This window comes from Rhinatrema bivittatum, chromosome 7, assembly GCF_901001135.1.
Source record: "Rhinatrema bivittatum chromosome 7, aRhiBiv1.1, whole genome shotgun sequence".
Taxonomy (NCBI): Eukaryota; Metazoa; Chordata; class Amphibia; order Gymnophiona; family Rhinatrematidae; genus Rhinatrema; species Rhinatrema bivittatum.
The window spans coordinates 153,475,195-153,499,532 of record NC_042621.1 but is presented as its reverse complement, the minus strand read 5'-3'; the positions used below and the strand labels follow the sequence as shown (position 1 = coordinate 153,499,532).

Here is a 24,338-nt window from a genome sequence, read left to right as displayed (position 1 = left end):
CTGAAGAAGGCAGCCGAACACGCAGAAAAGCAAGCGAAAACGCTGCCGCTGCCTACCAAGTGACGCACAGGAAAAAGCCTAACAGCGAGGCCTAGCCCACCTGGGCTGCTCAACTCGCCAGGTTTCCCAGTTCCCTTAACCCCCAACGGGAGCGCGAACAAACAATGGAACAGCATGCTGAGCACGGAGACTGGAGGAAGTCCTACAAAACCCCTCTACTCTGTCTCTGATTTTTTTAATCTTAGCTGAGCTCAGCTCTTCCCGGCTGAGTACAGAGACTGTCTCCAGCTGTGGGGGGAGAGAGGCCATCTGCTGTCACTACTGCGCTTGGCTTCCTGCACCCGCTGCACCCACTGCCTTTAAGCTGTACAATCAGCTAAACCCACACTGGCTGAAAAACCAGCAACTGGACCAAGACACACATCTGAGGGACCACGGAAATCGTCTCAGGAATTCTCAACTGGGGGTGGAACCATTTTGTATCACTGCAGGAGAGCAGGGCTTTTTTCCCTTTCTTTATAAAATTCTCCTTCTGAAATCTGAAGCAATCCCCAGTAGGGAGATGCACATCTACCAACTTCTGGAAACGGAGAATAATTGGCAGGCTGATGTCTCTGCAGGAGTATATATACACTGTGACATCAGTTTGCTCCATCTCCATCTGCTGGCAGAGGTGCATAACCCATTGGTTCTGAGTCCATCTGTCTACAGGCTACAAAATTAGCAATAACCACCTTCCCTCTTAAGAAAACATTTCTCTACTTGTATTCATTTTCTAATCACAAACAGGATTATCTTATGGGTAGTTATCACCACATACCTACTGAAGTTAATGTCTGGGTAGCTGGAATAATCTGACTTTATCTTGGCATTACGCCGTGGAAAAGTGCAGAAGAAGGCATTGGCCAGGAGAGATGCAATTTGCTCTTGCGACAATGTGATGGAGTGATTCATTTGTTGTTTCAGCAATGGTATCGGCTGGGATAAAGGAACAAAAAAAAAATGAGACAGAGGTAATTAGTTTAGCAATTTTCTGAAACAGTAACAGAATTCTATTTGCCAAATTAGAGTATGAGTAATTTAGTATTGCTAGTGGGTCCTTAAATCAACAGCACCATTAAAGTCAAGAACCATTAATCCAAGATGATTGGAAAACTGCTCTTGTTTGACAGACTGCAGATTTCTAATCAATAGTAAGGAAAAAGCCAACATGGCATAGCTCAGAAGGGGGGGGGGGGGGGGGGGGAAGACTTGTCTACCCATGCAGCAAGAGAGATGGAACCTAAGGACACAACAGGACCTCTAAAATAAAAATCGGTAATAAAAAGATTAGCAATCAGAGCTATTTGACTTTAAAGACCCATGGTCATACATAATGGAAATGGAATGCATTGTAAGATAAATGAAGATTTGAGATAATTACAATACCGATAAAAAATGGAATGAGCTTGACTTCTGATGCCCTTTAAACGATAATCCCTGACCCCTGATATCTATGACGTAAGGAAATGCCAAAAAAATGTTTTAACAGTAGATGCCAACAGGTTCATTAGTCTAGCTGTATTTTACTCAGTGTTCAAAATGCATGTTTATTTTTTTTATATTGTATTATTATTTCATTCCTAGGTCCCATGCATCTGAGGAAGTGGAAACTGTTCTTGAAAACTCATGCTTCAATAAATTGGTTAGTCTAGAAGGTGCCACCTGACTCCTGTCATTTTTTGCTACACCAGATTATCACGGCTATCCCTCTAAAGATTTTTTCATTCCTAGGTCTATTATCTTTAGTCCTAATATTTTGTATGTATTTAAACTTTTCTGGAATACAAGTGTACACATTTTATAGACAACCCCCCTTGTCGAAATCTCCTGTTCCAAGTCTGTGCTAAAGGTTTTTGGACTACTATATTCATGCTGTTCATGTATCAGTGAAACCATCCGTATTGGATTTTGGTAAGGATCAGTACTCAAAGTTATTTACATTCATCATGGTGAGAATGGTTAAATTTAACACATTTTTCTGCCCAGAATAGAAATCAGAATGAAGAGGGAACTTAATTTTATTATTGCCAACAGAACTATTTAAAATCTTATTTTGCTAGTACAACTGCTTGAAATTAGGAAGGATCAGAGCAGTCTCTGCCTTTTGGGGATTTCCCCCCTACTAGGAAGAGGTGGATCTGAATGAGTTGTATACTAGACTTCCCTTGCTTCAGCTTGCCTATCCTAATCTGAAATTGTGACCATCACCTTCTGACACTGCAGCCTGCTAAATGAAAGGAAAGTGATATTACAAGGAGAGAGGATAAGAACAACAGATGACAAAAAATGGAAGAATCAGACATCCATAAGGACAAAAGTCTAGGGTTTTTACAAACAAAAATGTTAGTGGAAGGCAGATTATACATGAATACGAGCTGAACCACGTCACACTATTTTTAAATAAATGTTCAAGCAGTATAGCTTCATTGCATTATTTTTGTATTTGGCTCAGCATATAATCAATTTTTGCTGAAAGATTTCCTATCCACCTCATAATAAATTTCATGTACTACCCGTATCCTCACAAGATTACCTCTAGATCTTTTTCACATATTGGAGTACAAACATACAATCAGAAAAACTACAAAACCTAATTAAGCAAGAATAATTATAAAGTAAACAGGCTGGGTTTTCTACTGTACGAGTTTTGGAGAAAATCAAATTCATTTATCTATATCACATATAATTATATTTAATGATCTTTTTGCAAAGAAATTTCAATCAAATCAATAGATAGTATTTTGGTTTAGTCGAGAAATAAACCTGTTTAGTCATTCATGCAGCCAGCCAGCAAGCCAGCCAACCATAGGGCTGGAGATTTCAGAGGGTTAAATACTGTTAGTTTATCTATGAAAGACATGGCACTGTCACGGACTGGCAGCCTGGAGTCAGTGCAGGGCTGAAGGACAGGATTACAGCTGCTCTTCTGCTTAACCAACCCCCTCCCCCACAAATTGAGCCCTTGAGTTCTGGGGGCTGGTAAGACTGGTCTTCTATGGAATATAAGGGTATGGACTGGGATCAGAGTACAGGCTGGGAGTGGAGGTCAGGCGTAGGCTGGACTAGGCAAGGCAGGCTAGAAGCTGAGGGCAGACATAGCCCGGAAGCTAGATACAGATACTGACTGAGGGCTGGATACAGAGCACAAGCTGGGACTTGATCTGAGGCAAAGGACAAAGGCAAGGTCTGGGGAATAAGACAAGGGACTGAACTGAACTGGGCAGGACAAGGACAGGACTGGACAAGTAACAAGGATCAACATAGCCCAACAGGGAACAAAACTGGGAATGGTAATCCTAGTAGGCCCAGAGGCCGTAAGGTAAGACAGAAAAGCTCAGGAAGGCACAGAGCATGGGAGAAAGGCCTACGAGGTCGCAGAGCAAGGCCAGAAGACATGGAAGGGCCCAGAACAAGGCAAGAGGCCAAGAGAGGCCGCAGAGCAAGGCAAGATAACCAAGTAAGAGTAGCCAGGTCAGAGAGCAGAGGTGAATTAACGAAGTGGCAATGAGGTATTGAGCAGGCTGTGTTAAGTAGGGCTAAGGCTGAGGTGTGGTTCGACCACTGAGGAGGTAACTGGCAGTGTTGTGAGCAAAGCTTACTGAGGACCCCTGGTGGAAGGAAGGTTGCAGAAGACTACATAGCAGGCAGAACCATGACAGGCACATGTGTAACATGCCTGCATTCAGGAATTTTATATTTCATATAAAATAATAAAACAAGCATTCTCCTAGGACAAGTAGGATGGTAGTCCTCACAGATGGGTGACATCAGATAGAGCCCGACATGGAATCTAGAACTTTGACTGGCATACTGAGCATGCTCAGCATGCCCTAAACCACACTTTCCATGAGGGGTTTAGCACATGCCCTCTTCAGTCGCTTTTTTTTCCATGGAACTCTCGTCTCATGGTCTTGGAGCTTGTGCTCTTTTTCTGGAAAACAAATCAATTTTTTGCTATTTTTGCCTTGTTCCTGTGCCGGGTCCCTCTCGGTTCCACCTGGCCTTAAGTCAGTCTTGCGGTACAGTAAGTTCTCATTTGCAGTTGGTTCCCCACAGTGGTGTCCTCTGGGACCCGCAGGCCATCGTCCGTTCGCCGGCCTTATGTTTTGTCATGGCATTGTCGGGTTTTCGTCAGTGCTCCCAGTGCCCTCGGACTATGTTGACTATGGATCCACACAAGGTGTGCATCCTCTGTTTGGGGGCATCCCACGATGCTCAGGGGTGTCACTTCTGTGTCCAGATGATCCCCAAGGGCCGGCAGGCCTGCCTTGGTAAGATAGAGAAACTGTTTGGCCCTAAGAGGTCCGAGCCTTCGACATCAGCATTCTGGATCTGAGGACCTTGAACAGGTTTCTAAAAAGAGAGAGGGTCAAGATAGTCTCTCTGGGCACCCTGAATCTCCTCTTGCAAAAAGGAAACTTGGCTATGCTTCCCTCGACTTAAAAGATGCCTATACCCACATCAAGATTTTCTCTGCTTTGTGGTGGGCAAATGCCATTTTCAGTATCGGGTGTTACCGTTCGGCCTGGCCGCCGCCCCATGGGTCTTTACTAAGTGTCTGGCCATGGTGGGGACTGCAGATTTTCCCCTACCTAGACGATTGGCTAGTCAAAAGCACTACCCAGGTGTGGGTGATGTGTTCCCTGTGCTTAAGCATCAAGATGCTGGAGTCTTTGAGGTTCATTATCAACTAGCCGAAGTCTCACCTGAGCCAGACGATGCCGCTGGACTTCATCGGAGCCCTGCTGGACATGACACAGGTGAAGGCCTTTCTACTCCATAGCAGGGCCCTGTCTTGGCATCCCTGGCAGGAGTGGAGCAGCAAAGCCAGCAAGTCTCCACTAGGCAGATGTTGTTGCTGCTTAGGCACATGGTTGCTACCGTCCATGTTACCCCCTTTGCCTGTTTGTATATGCGCAGTCCCCAATGGACTTTGAGGTCTCAGTGGCGTCAGGCCACTCAGAGCCTCAGGGTCTGCATCCAGGTTACACAGTCTCTCCGAGACACTCTATCCTGGTGGGGGACCCTCTCCGACCTGGACGTACAGGGTGTTGTTTCAGTCTCCCACTGTTCAGGCTATACTCACTATGGCTACCTCCCATCTGGGATAGGGAGCTCATGTGGAGGAGCTCCGCACACAAGGCCTGTGGTCTGCCCAAGAAGCACAATGCCAGATCAACTTCCTGGAGCTCCAAGTGATCAGATACGCCCTCTGGGCTTTCTGGGATCTGTTAGCCGACAGGATGGTCTTGATCCAGACTGATAACCAGGTCGCAATGTGGAATATCAACAAGCAGAAGGGCACGAGATTGTTCCTCCTGTGCCAGGAGGTGGTTCAGATCTGGTCCTGGGCCTTGCCCCAAGGAATGGTGCTCCGAGCCATGTACTTCGCCGGAACGGACAACGTGATAGCGCACCAGCTCAGTCGAGCATTCAGCCCCACAAGTGGTCCCTGAAACAGTCTATGGCAAACCGGATCTTCCGACTCTGGGGCACCACGGATGTGGATTTGTTTGCATCCTCCTGCAACAGCAATGTGGCTCAGTTCTGCTCTCTGTATCGAGCAGATGGTGTCCCAGCCATGAACGCCGTTGCCCGCAGCTGGGTCCAGGGCCTTCTGTATGCATATCCTCCAATCCTGCTAATGTGCCTACATGTAAACCGTTGCGACGGTATTTAACTTAGCAGCGGTATAGAAAAGTTTTTAAATAAATAAAATAAATAATGATGAAGATTCTCTTGAATCTTCGCCAGGACCAGGGGATCATGATCCTGATGGTGCCACATTGACCAAGGCAAGTCTGGTTCCTGCTGCTGCGGGATCTCTCCCTCTGGGAACCGATCAGCCTGGGGACTTCCCCAGATCTCATCACTCAGGATCAGGGCAGGTGGCGACAACTCAACTTTCTGGCCCTGTCACTCATGGCCTGGATGTTGAGGCTGATTCTGCGGCCTCTTGACCTCTTGGATTATGTTTCTCGGGTCCTGGTGGCTTCCAGAAAGCCTTCCACTAGGAAGTCTTATGGGCTAAAATGGAAGAGGTTTTTGGTATGGTGTGAGCAACGTGGCCTAGATCCTTTTTCTTGCTCCATTCACAAGCTGCTTGATTACCTCTTCTACCTCTCGGAAGCTGGTTTAAAAACCAACTCTATTAGGGTGCACCTGAGCGTGATCGGAACTTACCATCAAGGGTGTGGATGGCTCTCCCATCTCTGTGCAACTTTTTGTTGGGTCACTTCATGAGGTCTGCTTCAGTTGAAACCTCCATGAAGCCTTCCGCTGCGTCTTGGGACTCAACATGATGTTGGCTCAACTGATGAAGGCTCCTTTCAAGCCACTGAGCTCCTATGACCTGAAACTCCTGACCTGGAAGGTCATCTTTTTGGTGATGGTCACTTCAGCGTGCAGTCAGTGAGTTTCAGGCACTGGTGACTTACCTTCTATACACAAAGTTTTTTCATGACCCGGAGGTTCTCTGGATGCACCCCAAGTTCCTACCCAAGGTGGGGATGGAGTTCCATCTTAACCAGTCAGTGGTCCTGCCAACCTTTTTTCCCAAACCTCACTCACACCAAGGTGAGCGGGCCCTGCACAGTCTGAATTGCAAGGAGACTTTAGCCTTCTATCTGGAGTGGACAGAAGGTCATAGGCAATCCACACAACTGTCTCTTTTGACAAAAACAGATTGGGAGTTGCCATTGGTAAGCAGACCCTGTCCAACTGATTAGCGGACTGCATCTCGTTCAGTTATACACAGGCGGGGCTGCAACTTGGGGGTCATGTCAAGGATCATTCTGTCAGAGCCATGGCGACTTCGTTGGCACATTTAAGGGCTGTGCTTATGGAGGAGATCTGCAAGGCTATGACATGGAGTTCCCTCCACACATTCGCCTCTCACTATTGTTTGGATAGGGATGGCCGACTTGACAGTAGGTTCGGCAAGTCCATCCTCCGGAATCTCTTTCAGCTCTAAACCCAACTCTTCCTGCCTAGAGCCCTTTTTTCAGGTTCAGGCTGTCTCCCTCATTTAAGAACAGCACCACTGCTTTGCCTGTTGGCATGTGGTTAGGTGTCTGTTAGTCATTTTGCCTTCAGGGACAGTCTGTAGCTAGAGATTCACCCATGTGTGAGGACTCCATCCTGCTTGTCCTAGGAGAAAGCAGAGTTGCTTACCTGTAACAGGTGATTTCCTAGGACAACAGGATGTTAGTCCTCATGAAACCCGCTCGCCACACCGCAGAGCTGGGTTTCGTCTATATTTATTCATTTTTTCGTAATTCTATGTTACAAGACTGAAGAGGGACCCCGCATGGACTAGGGCATCCTGTTGTCCTAGGAGAACACCTGTTACAGGTAAGCAAATCTGCTTTTTCTTTACATGAAATAGCACTCTTGCAATCCACAGAAAAGAAAATTATTACTTACCTGCTAATTTTCGTTCCTGTAGTACCATGGATCAGTCCAGACCGTGGGTTATGTCCCCAATCCAGCAGATGGAGTCAGCCAAAACTTTGAGGGGGCGTCACCATAAGTAGAACTACCCCCTCTGCAGGAGTTCAGTATCGAGTATATCAAAGCCCGAGTAGAAAAACCCGAACCCCCTCATTGAATCAAGTTTATAGAAAAGTGGCAACAACCAGCCATGTAACTGTAATAACAGACTAACAGTGGGCGTCCTACAACGGGTAGGAGGCAACAAGGACAACACGTCAACTTGTGAGGCACTGAGGCTGGGACAACAGTGAAAAATGGACAAGTGGTGAAGTACAGAAACCCTTACCGTTCCCACGAGCAAGATGAAGCAGGAGTAGAAAACCCAAAAGCGGTGGGCGTCTGGACTGATCCATGGTACTACAGGAACGAAAATTAGCAGGTAAGTAATAATTTTCTTTTCCCTGTACGTACCTGGATCAGTCCAGACCGTGGGATGTACCCAAGCTTCCCTAAATCGGGTGGGGTCCTGCGAGGCCTGCTCGGAGAACCTGTTCACCAAAATGTCCCGTGACTGAAGAGGCGAGGTGTAGGCGGTAATGCCTCGCGAACGTGTGCAACGACTTCCAGGTAGCCGCCCGACAGATCTCCTGGGATGAGACCGAGCGCGCCTCCGCCCAGGAGGCCGCCTGAGACCTTGTAGAATGCGCTACAATGCCAGGCGGAGGCGTCCGCCCCGCCCCAACATAGGAAGCGGCAATACCCGCCTTCAGCCATCTCGCAATGGTTGTCTTGGAGGCCTGGGAGCCTTTCTTCGGACCGGACCAAAGGACAAATAGATGGTCGGAAGTCCGGAACTCGTTGGTAGCCTCCAGGTATAGACGCAGTGTGCGTTGAACATCCAAGAGTCGGAGAGACTTCGGCTCGGAGGCGGAAAAGGACGGCAACTCCACCGTCTGGTTCACATGAAAAGCAGAGACCACCTTCGGTAGGAAGGAAGGGACGGTGCGGATCGAGACTCCCGAGTCGGAGAACCGGAGGTAGGGTTCCCTGCACGATAGCGCTTGTAACTCTGATATACGCCGAGCGGAGCAGATTGCCACCAGAAATACCGCCTTGAAGGTGAGATCCTTGAGTGTCGCGGTGCGCAAAGGTTCGAACGGAGGCCCCGACAGGGCTCGCAGCACCAGGTTGAGACTCCAGGAGGGACAAGGATCCCGTAGCGGAGGCCGGAGGTGCTTGACACCCTTGAGGAACCGAGCAATGTCCGCGTGCTGCAAGAGAGAGCCCCCATCACGCAACAACGAACCAAGAGCGGCAACTTGGACTCTCACCGAGTTGTAGGCTAGTCCCTTGTCCACCCCGTCTTGCAGGAACTGAAGGATCTGAGGGACCGAAGCCGTTGTGGGGCTAGTGTCCTGGCTGGCACACCACCGCTCGAACACCTTCCAGACGCGAACGTAGGCCACCGACGTGGACGTCTTGCGCGCCCGCAGCAGCGTTGATATTACCGCCTCCGGGTACCCCCTGCGCCGGAGGCGTCGCCTCTCAAAAGCCAGGCCGCAAGACAGAAGAGTTCTGCCTGCTCGAAAAATACCGGGCCCTGGTGTAGGAGGAAGGGGAGGTGCCCCAGCCTGATCGGGCCGTCGACCACCAGCTGCAGCAGGTCCGCGAACCAGGGTCGCCTGGGCCATTCCGGGGCGACGAAGATCACCGTCCCCGAATGTCCTTCTATTCTGCGGAGCATCCGGCCGACTAGGGGCCACGGTGGAAAAGCGTAGAGCAGCAGATGTGCCGGCCCTGGAAGTGCCAGGGCGTCCACCCCCTCGGCACCGCGCTCTCTTCGCCGGCTGAAGAAGCGGGGAGCTTTGGCGTTTAGAGCGGATGCCATCAGGTCTAGGTGGGGAGCCCCCCACCGATGAACGAGAAGCTGCGTCGCCTCGTCGGACAGAGACCACTCCCCGGGATCCAGCCGTTGACGGCTGAGGAAGTCCGCTTGAACATTGTCCACCCCGGCGATGTGTGACGCTGCCAGCCGGACGAGATGACGCTCCGCCCATTGCATGAGCAGCGCTGCTTCCAGCGCGACTTGTGGACTGCGCGTGCCTCCTTGGCGATTGATGTAGGCCACGGTGGTCGCATTGTCCGATAGCACTCTGACCTCGCGGTTTCGGAGGAGCGGGAGAAAGTGCCGCAGGGCGAGCCTGACCGCCCTGGTCTCCAGACGGTTGATGGACCACGTCGCCTCCACCGCCGACCACGTTCCTTGCGTGGCGCTGCGATCGCAGACCGCGCCCCAGCCCGCTAGACTGGCATCGGTGGTTACCACCACCCAATCCGGTAAGTCGAGGGACACGCCTCGGGCTAGGTTCGCCGGATCCAACCACCAGCCCAGACTGTCCCTGGCCTTCTGAGGAAGTGGCAGAATCATCTGGTAGTCCTGCGAGACCGGCTTCCAACGGGAGAGGAGCGCCCACTGCAAGGGCCGGAAATGTGCAAACGCCCAGGGGACCATATCTATGGTGGATCCCATCACCCCCAGGAGTTGCAGGTAATCCCAGGAGGTGGGTTCCGGTAACACAGAGAATCGTCGTATGTGATCCCGCAAAGAAAGCGCCTTGTCCTGACGCAAGAAGACTTTGCCCAGCCGGGTGTCGAAGGTCGCCCCCAAGAAATCCAAGCGCTGTGAGGGTACGAGGGAGCTCTTGGAGAAGTTCACCACCCATCCCAGGGAATGCAGAAACTGTAGCACCCTGGACACGGCCGCCTGGCCATGGGTGAACGACTTCGCGCGAATGAGCCAGTCGTCCAGATAGGGATGAACCAGGATACCCTCCCTCCGGAGAGCCGCAGCCACGACTACCATAATCTTGGTGAAGGTGCGTGGTGCCGTCGCCAGTCCGAACGGGAGAGCTATGAACTGGAAATGCTGGTCCAGTATCTTGAATCGCAGAAGACGGTGATGATCCGGCCGAATGGGGATGTGCAAGTAAGCCTCCGTGAGGTCCAGGGAGGCAAGGAACTCCCCCCGATGCACCGCTGCGATCACCGACCGCAGCGTTTCCATGCGAAAACGGAGCACTCGGAGGGACTTGTTGACCTCCTTGAGATCCAGAATTGGCCGAAACGACCCGTCCTTCTTTGGCACAACGAAGTAGATTGAATAGTGGCCCAAGCCCACCTCTCCGAAGGGCACGGGCGCAATAGCGCCTATCTCCTGAAGCCTGTTCAGCGTTGACTGCACCGCCTGCCGCTTGAGGGCCGAGCCACAAGGGGAAAATACGAAGCGACTCTTCGGTGGCCGGACAAATTCCAACGCGTAACCCAGCTTTACGGTGTCCAAGACCCACTGGTCTGAGGTAATCCGCGCCCACTCCCTGTAGAAAAACTTCAGACGCCCCCCGATCCTGGGGACGGTGGAGTGGGCGACTCTGGCATCATTGTGAAGACTTGGAGGAGGGGTTACCTGTCCCGAGAGCGGGGCGCGCGGGCCTGCGGCCGCGAAAGGAGCGCGACCAGGGTTGGGCCCGGGAAGCGGGCGGCCTGGAGCCCCCCGGCCTGTAGCTCCTGTAACGCCGCTGCGCCCTGGCTCTAGTCCGGGACGACGCAAACGCCCGGGAAGGGCGATATCTATCCTCCGGGAGGCGGTGAACCGCATTTTCCCCCAGCGACTTGATGAGCTGGTCCAGATCCTCCCCAAAGAGGAACTTACCCTTGAAGGGTAGGGAGCCCAGACTCGACTTGGAAGACGTATCTGCCGCCCAATTGCGAAGCCACAGCAGCCGTCTGGCCGCCACCACCGAGACCATCGCTCTTGCCTGGACGCGGAACAGGTCATACGAGGCATCCGCCCCGTACGCCACTGCAGCTTCTAACCTGTCCGCCTGGGCGGCCTCCGCCGCTGGCAGATCCTGGGAGGTGAGAAGTTGTTGAACCCACAGGAGGCTTGCCCGCTGGGCGAGTGAACTGCACATCGCTGCTCTCATACCCAGCGCGGAGACCTCGAAGACTCTTTTCAGGAAGATCTCCAATTTGCGATCTTGTGTATCCCGCAGGGCCGTGCCCCCTGTCACCGGGATTGTCGTCCTCTTCGTGACCGCCGAGACTGCAGAGTCAACTCTCGGAACCTTGATGAGATCCAGGAAATCTTGAGGTAGCGGGTACAGCCGTTCCATGGCACGACCCACTTTCAGAGTCGCCTCGGGGGTATCCCATTCCCTCGTGAGGAGCTGCAGGAACGAGTCGTGAATGGGGAAAGCCCTCGCCCTCGGGCGCAGGGCCGCCAGGACCGGATCTCCTTTCTTTGAGGATGTGACCACCGCCGGCGCTACTGGGGCAGGCGGGTCAGGCGGCGGATCCAGATCCAGCTCCTGAATGATGCGTGGGATGAGCTCGTCCAGCTCTTCCCTCTGGAAAAGGCGCAGCGTACGCGGATCGTCCCCCTCCGTCGTGGCGTCCCCTTGCCCCAGATCCATGAAGTCCGGGTCAGGGTCCACTGGGTCCGGCGCCGCTCCCCCTGTCGCTGGCGAAACCCGAGCACGTGCGGGAAGACGAGGGGCCCCCGCTCCCGCCGCAACGGGGGGGGCCTGAGCCGAAGGCGAGGTCCGGCATATCTTGGCAGGGGGGGGGTCCACCGGTGTATCCAGGCCCTGCAGGTATGCCGTGTGCATAAGAAGGACGAACTCCGGGGAAAACCCCGGTCTCGCCGCGGGGGCTCTGGAGGGGGGCACGTCCGCGCTCTCCTGCCCCTGCGGGCCCTGCTCCGGCAGCAAGGTCGGGGGCGAGTCCGGTTCCGACTCCCTGTCATTCGCTCTCTCCTGAGGTGCCGCGGGGCGCCGAGCGCTCAAGATGGCCGCCGTTCCCGCCAGGCCTGTGGGAGGGGCCCGCCCCCGGCGTCCTGGCAGAGGCGCTAGAAAAGAGAAATCGGCAACGGGCTGTGAGGTGCCTTCCCCCCCGGGAAGACACCGGGCACAGATGCCCTCCCTGGAGATGCGGGACCCCGGTTCGCCACAAGCCGCGCAGCGCGTCGGCCGCGGCATCGCGGTGCCGAAAAAAACCGCGAAAAACGAAAGTGCTCAAAAAGGATAAAAAAGTGAGCCTCGGGGTCCCGCGAGCCGAAACGCCGCCGCCGCGGGGGGGCCCGATGGCCTGCACTGCCCGCCGACGTGAAGAATAAGAAGGCGCGGGGGGGCCCTCCTGGCCGCACTACCCGTGAAGAAGAAAAAAAGCCTGCCTGCCTGCCTTTCCGAGCCGCCCACGAGGCGCTCAAGATGGCCGCTGGCAATGTGGCAAGCGCGGAGAGGCCGGTGCTGTCGGCCTCCGCGAGGTAGCAGGGGAGTTTGGGGAGCTGAAAAGTAAAGGCAACACCAACTTACCCCGTCTGTAGAGAAAACAAGGAAGACACAAACAGAAGGTAAGCCACGCCTCCCCAAAGTTGAACCCCTCAATTAATTAATTAACTCAATCAGAGTCTTCTTTTTTTTTTTTTTTTTTTTTTGTAAACAAACTTGATTCAAACCAGATTCAAAAGAAATAGGCAATAGCCCAAGAAAGGGCAGCCAAAGACAAAGTTAAAAGCTTATGCTGAATTGGGAGCACTCCAAATTCCCTACTCGCATCTGCTGGAGTCAGAAGATACTGAACTCCTGCAGAGGGGGTAGTTCTACTTATGGTGACGCCCCCTCAAAGTTTTGGCTGACTCCATCTGCTGGATTGGGGACATAACCCACGGTCTGGACTGATCCAGGTACGTACAGGGAAAGGATTTTTTGTGGAAGTGCAATTGACTGACCTAAGGTGGAAATCAGACACCACCTTAAGCAGAAACCTCAGGTACACAGAGAGCACCACCCTATTATGATGAGATCTGGTATAAGATGAATATGTCACTAGGTTTCAGAAGATCACAGAGCAACCACCACCAAAAACACAACACTCCAGGTCAGGTTCTTAAGCTCACAAGAGTCCAGAAGCCTACAAGAGTCCAGAAGCTCAAAGGGAGCTTTCATCAGCTGGGTAAGAACAACACTAATAAATCATGACATTGTAAGCTGCTTGATGGAATACTTAAACTGAGAAGCTGGCCACCCTTGAACTAGGGCCATGACCTCACACCAGTTTGTAAACTTTCTCTACCTGGAACCATGAGGACCTTCTGGTGAATTCTTTTCTAGAAGTCAAAACAAAACAACTTTGACACCTTTTCAGACAGACCATAAACAACCAGGGCCAGAAATTGGATACCAGTGTGGAGCAATGTTACAGTGTTCTGGGTGATCAGGGTTGGACAAGCTCCCATCTTGATTGGTTTCTTCAGGGACAGTTTTCATAGGAGTGGACACTAAACCTGCCTAAGCCAAAAAAGGAGCAATGAATATCACAGTTCACTTGGTCTTTTCTGACTATGGAAGAATTTATTCCAATAAGATGCATCAGTGGATAGGTGTACAGAAGACCTGCCCTCCAATAAAGGGAAGCTTTCTGTTGCGAGCCTGCCCAGATATTCTTATGGAGCAGAAAACTCATATCTTTCTGTTTTGGTCAGTTGCAAACCAATCTCTCTCAGATGCTTCCCTGCTCAAGAAAGATCCTGCTTGCTACATTAACAAATGAAACTAAAAGCTTATTTGGATAAAAAAAAATAGAACTGTAAAACATGGTCATGCTAGTGGGATGGTTACTTGTACACCTAGGTTTGCTAATGGCGATTGTAGATATATCTGTGTGCAACGTATTGAATTTGCTGTTCATACAGTTGTGTGCAAAAATTAGGCACCCCTGATCAAACTATGTCATTGATTTGCCTGAATAGAAACCAGGCCATAAATAGAAGTCATTTTTAGCAGAACATAAAGTGACTTCATTAGTGTTGCTTCATTTGTTTTAATCTTCCATTCATCAGAACACAAGAGAAAACCAGCACTCAGTTAAAAAAAAAAAAAAAAAAAAAAAAAAAAAAAGAGTGCTGTTTTACGACAGGGCCAGCACATCAACAGATGCTGCATTAGGCTCCTAGCTTTCATTGTTCATTCCTAATCAAACTTACTAAAAAAAAAAAAAGGCAGCTTTTCCGATTGATCTTCATTACATGACTCCATTTTCTGTCCTATTAATCCACTGGCATGTCTCTTACAGAAATAGGAAGCCACAGTGCCTTCACCCTCACCATTTGATTGCCATGCTACCCATTTTCCAAAAGGATACCGCCACAATTTAAACAGCAGAAAGCTATTACCCACTGTGGGAACATGATGAAATTAATACACCAGTACTCTGGATTCCAGAAATTAAACTGAAAGAAGTGGGCCACAGTCCTTTTACCTCTGTTAACCTCTCTGCTGCCAAGAGATTTGATATCCCTGTAGACAAAGGAATTTTGTGGAGGGGTTTGGCATTATTTCAACTTTAATAATTTAATCTTTCTTCATGTATACCCAAGTATTCCATAGATTTGCACAAAGAAGGCTTTTTACTGATGCAAAGCTCATAACTACATATCACATTTATTCGTAATCTTTACTTACGTGGAGCACGATGTGTATAACTAAACATTTTTAGCTGCAGTGCTTCAATTTGAGGGAATTCTCTTTGTAAAATAAAATAATTGTCAGTCCATTTTAAACTCATTTTGTCAGGTTTCAGTGTATTTATTCTATAGACATGGTTTCAATAGGACAAACAGGCAGTAGATCACATTTCTTTGACTCAGCCTATTTCTCAGATTTTCTTCTGAGGATTCAGTGTCCCAATAAAAGCTTTTCAATAACTACATGTGTAACCTCCAGGACAGGTATTCCCAGAGAGGGGCCAAGGGGCACACACCTCAGTTTAGATTTTAATAGCTCCATTCTCAAAAAGATGTTCCAATTCTCTCAGTGTTCAGAATTTCCTGCAAGGGAATTTACTTCTAGGCCCTTTTGCGATGCTTAGGTCTTAAGCCACCTTGTTAGCCCCTTGTAAACAGCACTGATGAGAAAGAATAGATAGCAATAATGCTGGAAGCTGGTCTGGTTTCCATCTCAATTTTACTGATAGTTGATAAGACAGATGTACAATTATTTACAGCTCATAGGTGTTAAAAGTACAACTGATTTACAACTTGAGTTCTAAATAAAATCTGTGATCTGAAACTTCCAGCAAATGTCTTCAATTTGAACAAAGAATTCATTTAGTATTATCTCCTCTTCTAGTCCCATTAGTTATAGTTAATTCTTTCCATTGTGAAATGGTTAGAAATTTGATCCAAATTACTTAAAATGAAAAGTCCCAGTTCTCATACCCCTCTTGTAGTCTTCCTTATTCTCTTTTACTTGTCACCTGATCAGTACCGGAGTGATACTGTGTTACTCCTTTCCTCCCAAGTGTTTCTCACATAGGTCAGTACTGATATCCTCTTAAATGACACTCGACTCCCTTCTCTCTGGATATGAATCCATTCCTTCTTGATGACATCTACTCTTCAATTTATTTCTAAGTGAAATACACAGCTTTCGCTAGATGACACAGAATCTGAGTACCTGGGCCCTAGGGCACTCTGTGAACATGAAAGATTTTATTCACAAGGGAAAACCCAACAAGAAGCAGGAAGGATGGAAAAAGCTTCCTCCTTTCACAAAATATTGTCTCCAAACCCTGGACAACATTAAAGGAAAGGCACTCTGTCTCCAATTCTTTACCCAGGTCTCTGTCCATGAGAGTCCTTTTCCCAACAAAAACAATAAAAAGTAGGGACAGGACAGGCAGATTGTCCCTATGAGAGGTAGGGGTTTATATACAGTCATAAAGCAGAGTTGCTTACCTGTAACAGGTGTTCTAGGACAGCAGGGTGTAAGTCCTCACATGTGGGTGACATCATCAGATGGAGCACGGCTTGGAAAACTGTTGTCAAAGTTTCTAGAAACTTTGAGTGGCACACTGAGCATGCCCAGCATTCCACTATCCACGTGTCCATGCGGAGTCCCTCTTCAGTCTCGTAACATAGAATTCACGAGCGAAAAAATAAAACAAAACGTAGGAGATCCCAACTCCGTGGGGTGGGGGGTGGGTTTCCTCAGGATTAACATCCTGCTGTCCTAGGAGAACACCTGTTATAGATAAGCAATTCTGCTTTCTCCTAGGACAAGCCACAGGCTGCTCATGAATACAACAATAACCAACAGCCCCTAACTGGGTGCCAACAGGCACAAGAAACTACAGTGCTGTTGGTACAGAGGGAGACAGCCTGAACCCTAACAATGGGCCCTAGGTAGGGAGAGTTGGCTTTAAGGCTGGCAGAGACTGCGAAGGACAGACTGGCTAAAGCTACTGTCATGCCAACCATCCTTGGTGGGCAGAATGATTGACTGACTGAGATGAAAATCAGGACCCAGAAAACAGCAAGGCAGGCGATCTAACAAAGCCGCATGCTTTGTATGATACAAGTGGAGACGATCCATGCTGTCCGGCAAGAATACGCATGCGGCACCGTTAGTGAATGGAACCGATAGATGTTTAAGCACTACTTACTTCAATTAAGATATGTCGGTATTGCGGATGGCTTTCTGATACACATCGTGATTTTTTCAGTGTGTGTAAATTTAAGCCCCTGAGGCAGCCACTGGAATGTGGCGAAACTCGGCCTGAGTCGGGCATTTTAAACAAATACTACATGTCTCCGCCAATAAAAGATTTGGAAAAGACGTCTTGGGCATCTACTTTCTTGAGATGAAAATCAGTCACCACTGTAAGCAGGAACTTAGGGTGGTTCTGCATACGCATCCTATCATGAAAGAATTTCGTGTAGGCCAGATACGTAACCAGTACCTGAAGCTCACTGACTCTGCACGTCAAAGAGACCGCCACCAGGAATAGAACCTTCCAGGTGAGGAACTTCAGGTTGCAGGAGCGCAGAGGCTCAAAAGGATCTCACATGAGCTGCGACTACCACGTTGAGGTCCCAGGACACTCAACACTGTTGCCAGAGGGGAGGCTTCAGCTGAAGCAGACCCTGCATAAATCACCCTACTAAGGGCTGCACAGAGATGGATGTACCAGCAACACCCTAATGGTAAGCATTCAGGTGTACCCTGACTGAACTGGTTTTCAACCCAGCCTCCGAGAGGTGACACAAATAGTCCAACAGCTTCAGAGTGGGACAGGCGAGTGGATCCAAGCATGACCCTTCACACCAGACAGAGACCTCTTTCACTTCAGTCTGTAACACTTCCTGGTGGAAGGCTTCTCAGAAGCAACCAGCACCTGAGACACGTCAGATGGGTCAAGAGACTGCAGGACTAGCCTTTCAACATCCAGACTGTCAAAGCTAATGACCAGAGATTTGGATGTGCAGCCTGCCCGGATCCTGTATAATCAGATCTGGGGAGGTCCCAAGATTGATCGAAGTAGAGAGAACCAGACCAGTCTTGGCCAATAGGGAGCCACCAGGATCATGGTCCCCTTGTCCTGCTGGAGCTTCAAGAGAGACTTCATCATCAGCAGAAGCGGAGGATACGCATACAGAAGACCCTTGTCCCAATGGCAGGCGAAGGTGTCTTGAGGTTGGTAGTCCATCTGCCTTGAACAGGGAGCAGAAATGGCTCATTTTGTTGTTGCAAGGGGAGGCAAAGAGGTCCACGCCTGGGGTTCCCCACAGGTGGAAGATCCGGTCTGATACTATTTGATCCAGCACCCACTCGTGTGGTCGGAACGCTCAACTCAGGTGGCCCGCAACCACATCCTCTGACCCTAAATATATTGCTCGTAGAAGCATGCCTTTTGACAGAGCCCATGCCCATATCTGCACCGCCTCTTGACAGAGAAGGAATGAACCAGTGCCCCCCTGTTTATGTACCACATCGCCACCTGATTGTCTGCCTGGATCAGGATCGCTTTGTGGGACAAGCGATCCAGAAATGCCCAAAGAGCGAAGCGGATCACTTGAAGCTCCAGGAAGTTGATTGGGCATTGAGATTCTTGAATTGACCAACAACCTTGGGGATGGAGGCTGTCCACATGCGCCCCCCCCAACCCAGGGGATATGCATTGGTGGTCAGTATGACCTGGGGTGGGGGAACTTGAAACGGGACCCCTTGCTCCAGATTGGACAGGTCCTCCCACCAGGACAGGGAGACCTGGAGAGGTTGCATAATGCAGATATGTGCATTGAGGTCCTGGGTCGCCTGCATCCACTAAGACCACAATGTCCACCGCACTCTGTGCATGCACAGATGGGCCCGGGGGTAACATGGACAGATGCTGCCATGTGACCCAGAAGACGCAGCAGAAGGCAAGCCGAAACCTGCCATGTCAGTGGACCACACTCGCAAGGGACGATAGGGCGAGTGCTCGATCATGTGGCAGAATTGTCCTGGCTTGAACCGTGTCCAGTCTGGCCCCGATGAATCCCAGGCATGGCGTTGGGATGAGATGGGACTTGGGGTAATTGATGATAAACCCCAGAGACTGCAGCACCGCAATAGTCAGATTGAGAGCGCATAGTGCACCCTGCTGATTGGCACTCGACCAGACAGTCATCGAGGTAGGGGGAACACGTGCACCCCCACAACTGCCAGGCACTTGGTGAACATACGAAGGGCTGATGCAAGGCTGAATGGCAACACTTTGTACTGGAAGTGTTCCCTGCCCATAACAAATCTGAGATATTTCCTGTGACCAGGGAAGATCTCGATGTGGGCATAAGCATCTAAGTTGAGGGAGCACAGCCAGTCTCCTTTTTGCAGGAATGGGATCAGGATGCCCCCAAAGAGACCATCTTGAACTTTTCTCTTTGATGAAACTTGTTCAAGGCTCTTAGATCGAAAATAGGGCAAAGCCCCCCTATTCTCTTTGGTATCAAGAAATACCAAGAGCAGAAGCCCTGTCCCCGCTGACGCAGAGAAACAGGCTCGACACTCCGGCTGTTAGAAGGGCGGAGAGCTCTGTTGAAAGTATTTCCTGTTGAGTGGACAAGACCCACGATGGAAATGGGGGAGAGTCCAAAAGGCTTCCTGCTGCTGAGGCAGGTGCTCTGACAGTTCCTGGACTTGCTTCCACAAGTTCTGGTTGTTCTGGGTCATATACAGTTGGTAGGAGGCAATGTGGCAACAAGCATTGCGCCCTGGTAGACCTTCCTACCTAGAGCATCCAACGCCCAATGCTCCCTACCTGGAGAAGCAGAGGTGTGGGTGCAGAAACGCTTGGCTTTCTTGAGGGTGGACTCCACCACAACGGATTGATGCTGGTGGTGTCCTCTCAAACCCCAAAGCTTGTTGTACTAAGTAAATCGCATCTGCTTTCTGACTGACCGGAGGAACGGTCATGGGGTGTTTCACAGATCCTGAGTAGCTCCTTGAAAATGTCATGGACTGGGGATGCACTATTTCCTTTGGGGCATCCACAAACTGAAGGACTTCCAGCATTTTGTGCCGGGCATCCTCTTCAGTGAGGAGCTGAAATGGGATGGCCTCCGCCATTGCCCGGACAAAGCCCGCAAAGGAAAGGTCTTCCGGGGGGACCTATGCTTCTTGTCCGGCAGAGACTGTTCAGAGAAAAGGTCACCTGAGTCATCTGAAGAGGACTCTGCGTTATCCCCCCATGGGTCATTTGGGGGCTCCTCCTTGCTAAGGTCCCCTGGGGGCTGACATGGAGGGTCCCTGCCCAAGCCTCTTGGTTTGGGCAACAAGGGCATCGACAGCCCCAAGACCTGGGGCCAGAATCAGGGAATCGCGGCTGCGGAACTAGCACCTCCAAGGGTGCCATTGGCCACATCAATTCTTCCTCCTTGGAGGACCTAATGATGGGAATTGCTCCGGAGGAGGGCACTGGTGGCCGCTGGGGCCTTCTGCCTTTCCAATGCGTAGTGGGTTTTTGGTTTTTTTTTAATTGGTGCTCGGCTTATGTTTTGGGTTTTGGTTTTTTTTATACAATTAAATCAATAAAATGCACCTAGAAATATTATTCGCAATACAAAACACTGATAAATACCTATTTACAATATCTTGCAAAAACCTCTAATTGGCTGGAAAACATTTATTGTTTATAAACATCTAGAATGAAAAGCCCTACTTATACTTGAAACACTCATTTTGCCTAGCTTCATAAAATACAATAAAATGTCTATACTGATATTCTTGATCCCCTTGTACCCTACCCCTCCTTGGGAAGTATTGTTGAGTTTTATTGTGTATTATCCTAAAGTATTAGTTACGTTTTTATTGTTTACAAACTTGTTTCGCCTTAACTTAATTTTGATTGTAAAGCTCGTTGCTAATTTAATGTTCTCTGTGAACCGAGGTGATGTTTGCTAACGAACCGCGGTATATAAAAATCCTTAAATAAATAAATAAATAAATAAATAACAATTTGAGACAAGATGGCTTACAATGCAGACATTTTTTAAAGGGGGAAAAAGGAAGTAGATAGATAAACACCATGAAACTGCTTGAGGCCCATTTGCTTATTGGATTTGGAAAACTACATGTGGTGTCCAGTCACAAATTATACCCAGTAGATGATGGCAGAAAAAGACCAAATGACCCAATCAGTCTTTCCAGTTATAACACACTGCCACCAGCCAGCCACAGAAGCTTGGCTGCTTGTAGGATCTTACTCCTTTTTTTGTTTCATTCCTCACTGGCTCTCTACTATCTACCATGCCAGTTTAAGATGTGGCACCATAACCTACATTATTCAGCAAACACAAAAACTGTACAAACCCACAATTTATCTTTTTTCCCACTACTTTGACAACTTATGTGCTATGCTGCTCAACTAACAGATTCATATATTCCAAACACAAGGAGTATACTATTAACATAATCCATCATTTCAATCTTCTAAAAGTCTCTTCATACTGTAACATTTTAAAAAATATATTAAAACAGCTGAAACTGTCAAAAAATCATTCAACCAGTCAGTTCATAAACAGACCTAGAAATTATACAGTTGAGTGGGTTGTGTAGTAAGCAAAGATCTTATTAAGCAAAACTAAATGCAAAGAAACCTTCACATTAATGTAAAAGATTGGAAATACCATGGAAAAATATATTAATAAATACTGATGACATTTCTTGTCAATTATATATGGTCTCATTCCTTGATCAAGAAAAGCTGCTGCAGAATTTACCATATTTGCCGGTGTATAGGATGCACTTTTTTTCCCCTCAAAATACGCCTAAAATATGGGATGCATCTTATGCGCCGGTAATCAAAATTATGAATTGAAATTTCAGTCAGTCTAAAACTTCTGGTTTATATTAATATACATATATAAGTATTCTATTGCATTTCGTTCTTTTGCGAAACAGTGAAGACAGGAAGGTCCTGCTCAGCCCTGGCGGTGGTAGGAGAGCCCAATGCACCCACTTGAATTTAATGCGACCTCCTTTCACTGAGAGGCCGAGCGTATCGGGAAGCTACTTCTCAAATAAGGTGGTCGGGTCGATACCCTCATCCCCTTTGGGAAATCCCACAAGTCTGACATTTCGCCATAGTCCGCGTTCTCGAGGCCTTCAATTTTTTCGGTCATAGCTGCATATTGACATTCAAGCTTCTCTACTTTACTGCTAGCTAAAATAGCCACCATCTCAGGAGCCTCCATCTTAGTTTCTAGGGAATCAATCTTGGTGTTCTGTGATATTTTATGTTGTGATTTCTTGGCAAAACAAGGCTCAAAAACAACACAAATTCTGCTATGATATTGCATTCAAGCTATGAGTGATTGTGTATGCTAAAGAACATGGAAACAGAGCAGCAGAGAGGAATTTTGGGTCACCGCCAACTGAAAAGATGATAAGAACTTGGAGAAGACGGGACTAGGACTTACAAAAAGCTATGCATAGTAAATACAATCTGCGACATGGAATTGCAAAATGGCCGGAACTAGAAGAAGAATTAAAAACTTGGATATTATACCACAGAAGCTCAGGATTTTCAGTTTCCACAAAAATGATTATTCAACAAGCAAGACTAACAGTTACTAACAGGGGCATTGCTGATTTTACAGGATCAATGTCATGGTGTTCTAGATTCATGAAGAGAAATGACCTAAGTATGCGGACTAAAACAAAAATAGCACAAAAGATGCCAACTGAATATGAATACAAGATTATCGAGTTTCATAGATTTGTCATTAATGCAAGAAAAAGAAAATTTTGAACTTTCACAAATAGGAAACATGGATGAGGTCCCACTAATGTTCGATGTACTCTCAAACAAAACAGTAGATTCCAAAGGTGCAAAAAGTGTTATTGTTAAACCATGTGGACATGAGAAAACGCATTATACAGTGTGTTGTCTTGCTGTACCGATGGAACAAAATTGCCGCCTCTTGATTTCAAAAGGAAAACCTTGCCCAAGGAAAAACTGCCTAAAGGTGTGTTTGTGCACGCTCATCCTAAGGACTGGATGAATGAAGGGGGATGAAGTTGTGAATAGACAATGTGTGGTCTAGGCGTCCTGGTGGACTGTTAAAGAAACCTGCCTTGCTAGTATGGGATCAGTTTCGAAGTCACAGAACAGAAGCTGTGAAAAATAAAATCAACCAACTGAAAACTCAATTAGCTGTAATTCCAGGTGGCCTAACGAGCCAGCTTCAACCTTTAGATGCCTGCATTAATAAATCATTTAAAGGATTCATGAAGGAGAAATGGAACAGTTGGATGCAGTCTACAGATTTTGAAGTGAATCCATCAGGAAGAAGGAGGAGGCCTAGCATGTCGCAGATTTGTGAATGGGTCAAAACTTCATGGGATGCTGTGAAACATGAGACAGTTGGAAAGCCATTTAAGAAATGGGGAATTAGTAACTCACTTGATGGCACAGAGGATGATTTGTTATACGAAGACTCAGTTTCTGAAGAAGAGGCTTCAAGTGATTCTTCATTTAGCCCTGGAGATGAATTTCTGGGTTTTGAGGATGAAGACTGAAATGTATCTAACTACAGTGTTCCCTAGTTACATTTTTGTAGATATAAATAACAATAAAATTAGTACAGTAAATTATGGAAACTCCTGAAAAAATGTAGAAAATTATTTTCTTTCTTAAAAATGTGTATAAAAAAGGGGGGAGCATCTTACACGCCGCTGCGTCCTATACGCCAGTAAATACGGTATATTACATAAAATTACAATATGGTTTTTGAGCAAAGTTTGTTTTAAAAAAAACAACAAACCTGCAGTGTCTATAATGCAAAATTGAAGAACCCAGAACTACCACACTAGATCAGACCAAAAGGTCAATGTAGCCTACAGTCCTGACTGCCTCTAACAGTGTTCACCAGTAGGTTCTTAGATGTGTGCAAGCAACAGAGCTCTTTTGGAGATGTCCATCTGCAATAATAGTTTAAGAATGCACTGAACCTACAGTAACATTCCTGAGTTATAATAAATACCCTAATACTGATCTATTTTCCATAAATTTACCCAATTCCTTTATGAATCCTGTTATATAAATTACATCCATAGGTTAACTATATATTATGTAATGTTGTCCTTCCTTTTGTTTGCTTTAAACATGCCACCTAACAATCGACAAATTCCCTCTAATTCTCGCACTACAAGACCATGAGCTTGATTCACTCCAACTGTTTTTGGACCATACAGGGCAATAAGTAGGAAACATTCAGATTTTACCGAATAGTAGCTGTCAAAAAAAGAAGATATTCAAGAGATATTTAGAAAAAATAAGAAAGCAGAGTTACTTACCTGTAACAGGTGTTCTAAGAGGACAGCAGGATGGTTAGTCCTCACACATGGGTGACATCATCCAATGAAGCCTGGTACAGAAAACATGTCAAAGTTTCTAGAACTTTGTCTGAACCTCTCTGAGCATGCTCATGCATGCAATAAACCACACATCCACACAGGGTTCCCCATGTCTTAAAACATAGA

The 24,338-nt window shown here is 48.0% G+C and overlaps 1 protein-coding gene across 1 annotated transcript in view; it reads right to left on the bottom strand.

Moving 5' to 3' along the window:
• The window catches only part of PARG (poly(ADP-ribose) glycohydrolase), a 511,630-nt gene that overhangs the window by 327,801 nt on the left and 159,491 nt on the right, over nt 1-24,338 (bottom strand). Inside the window, exon 14 of the mRNA XM_029610698.1 lies at nt 821-978. Coding sequence (XP_029466558.1) covers nt 821-978 — 158 coding nt within the window. The remainder of the gene's footprint in view (nt 1-820; nt 979-24,338) is intronic.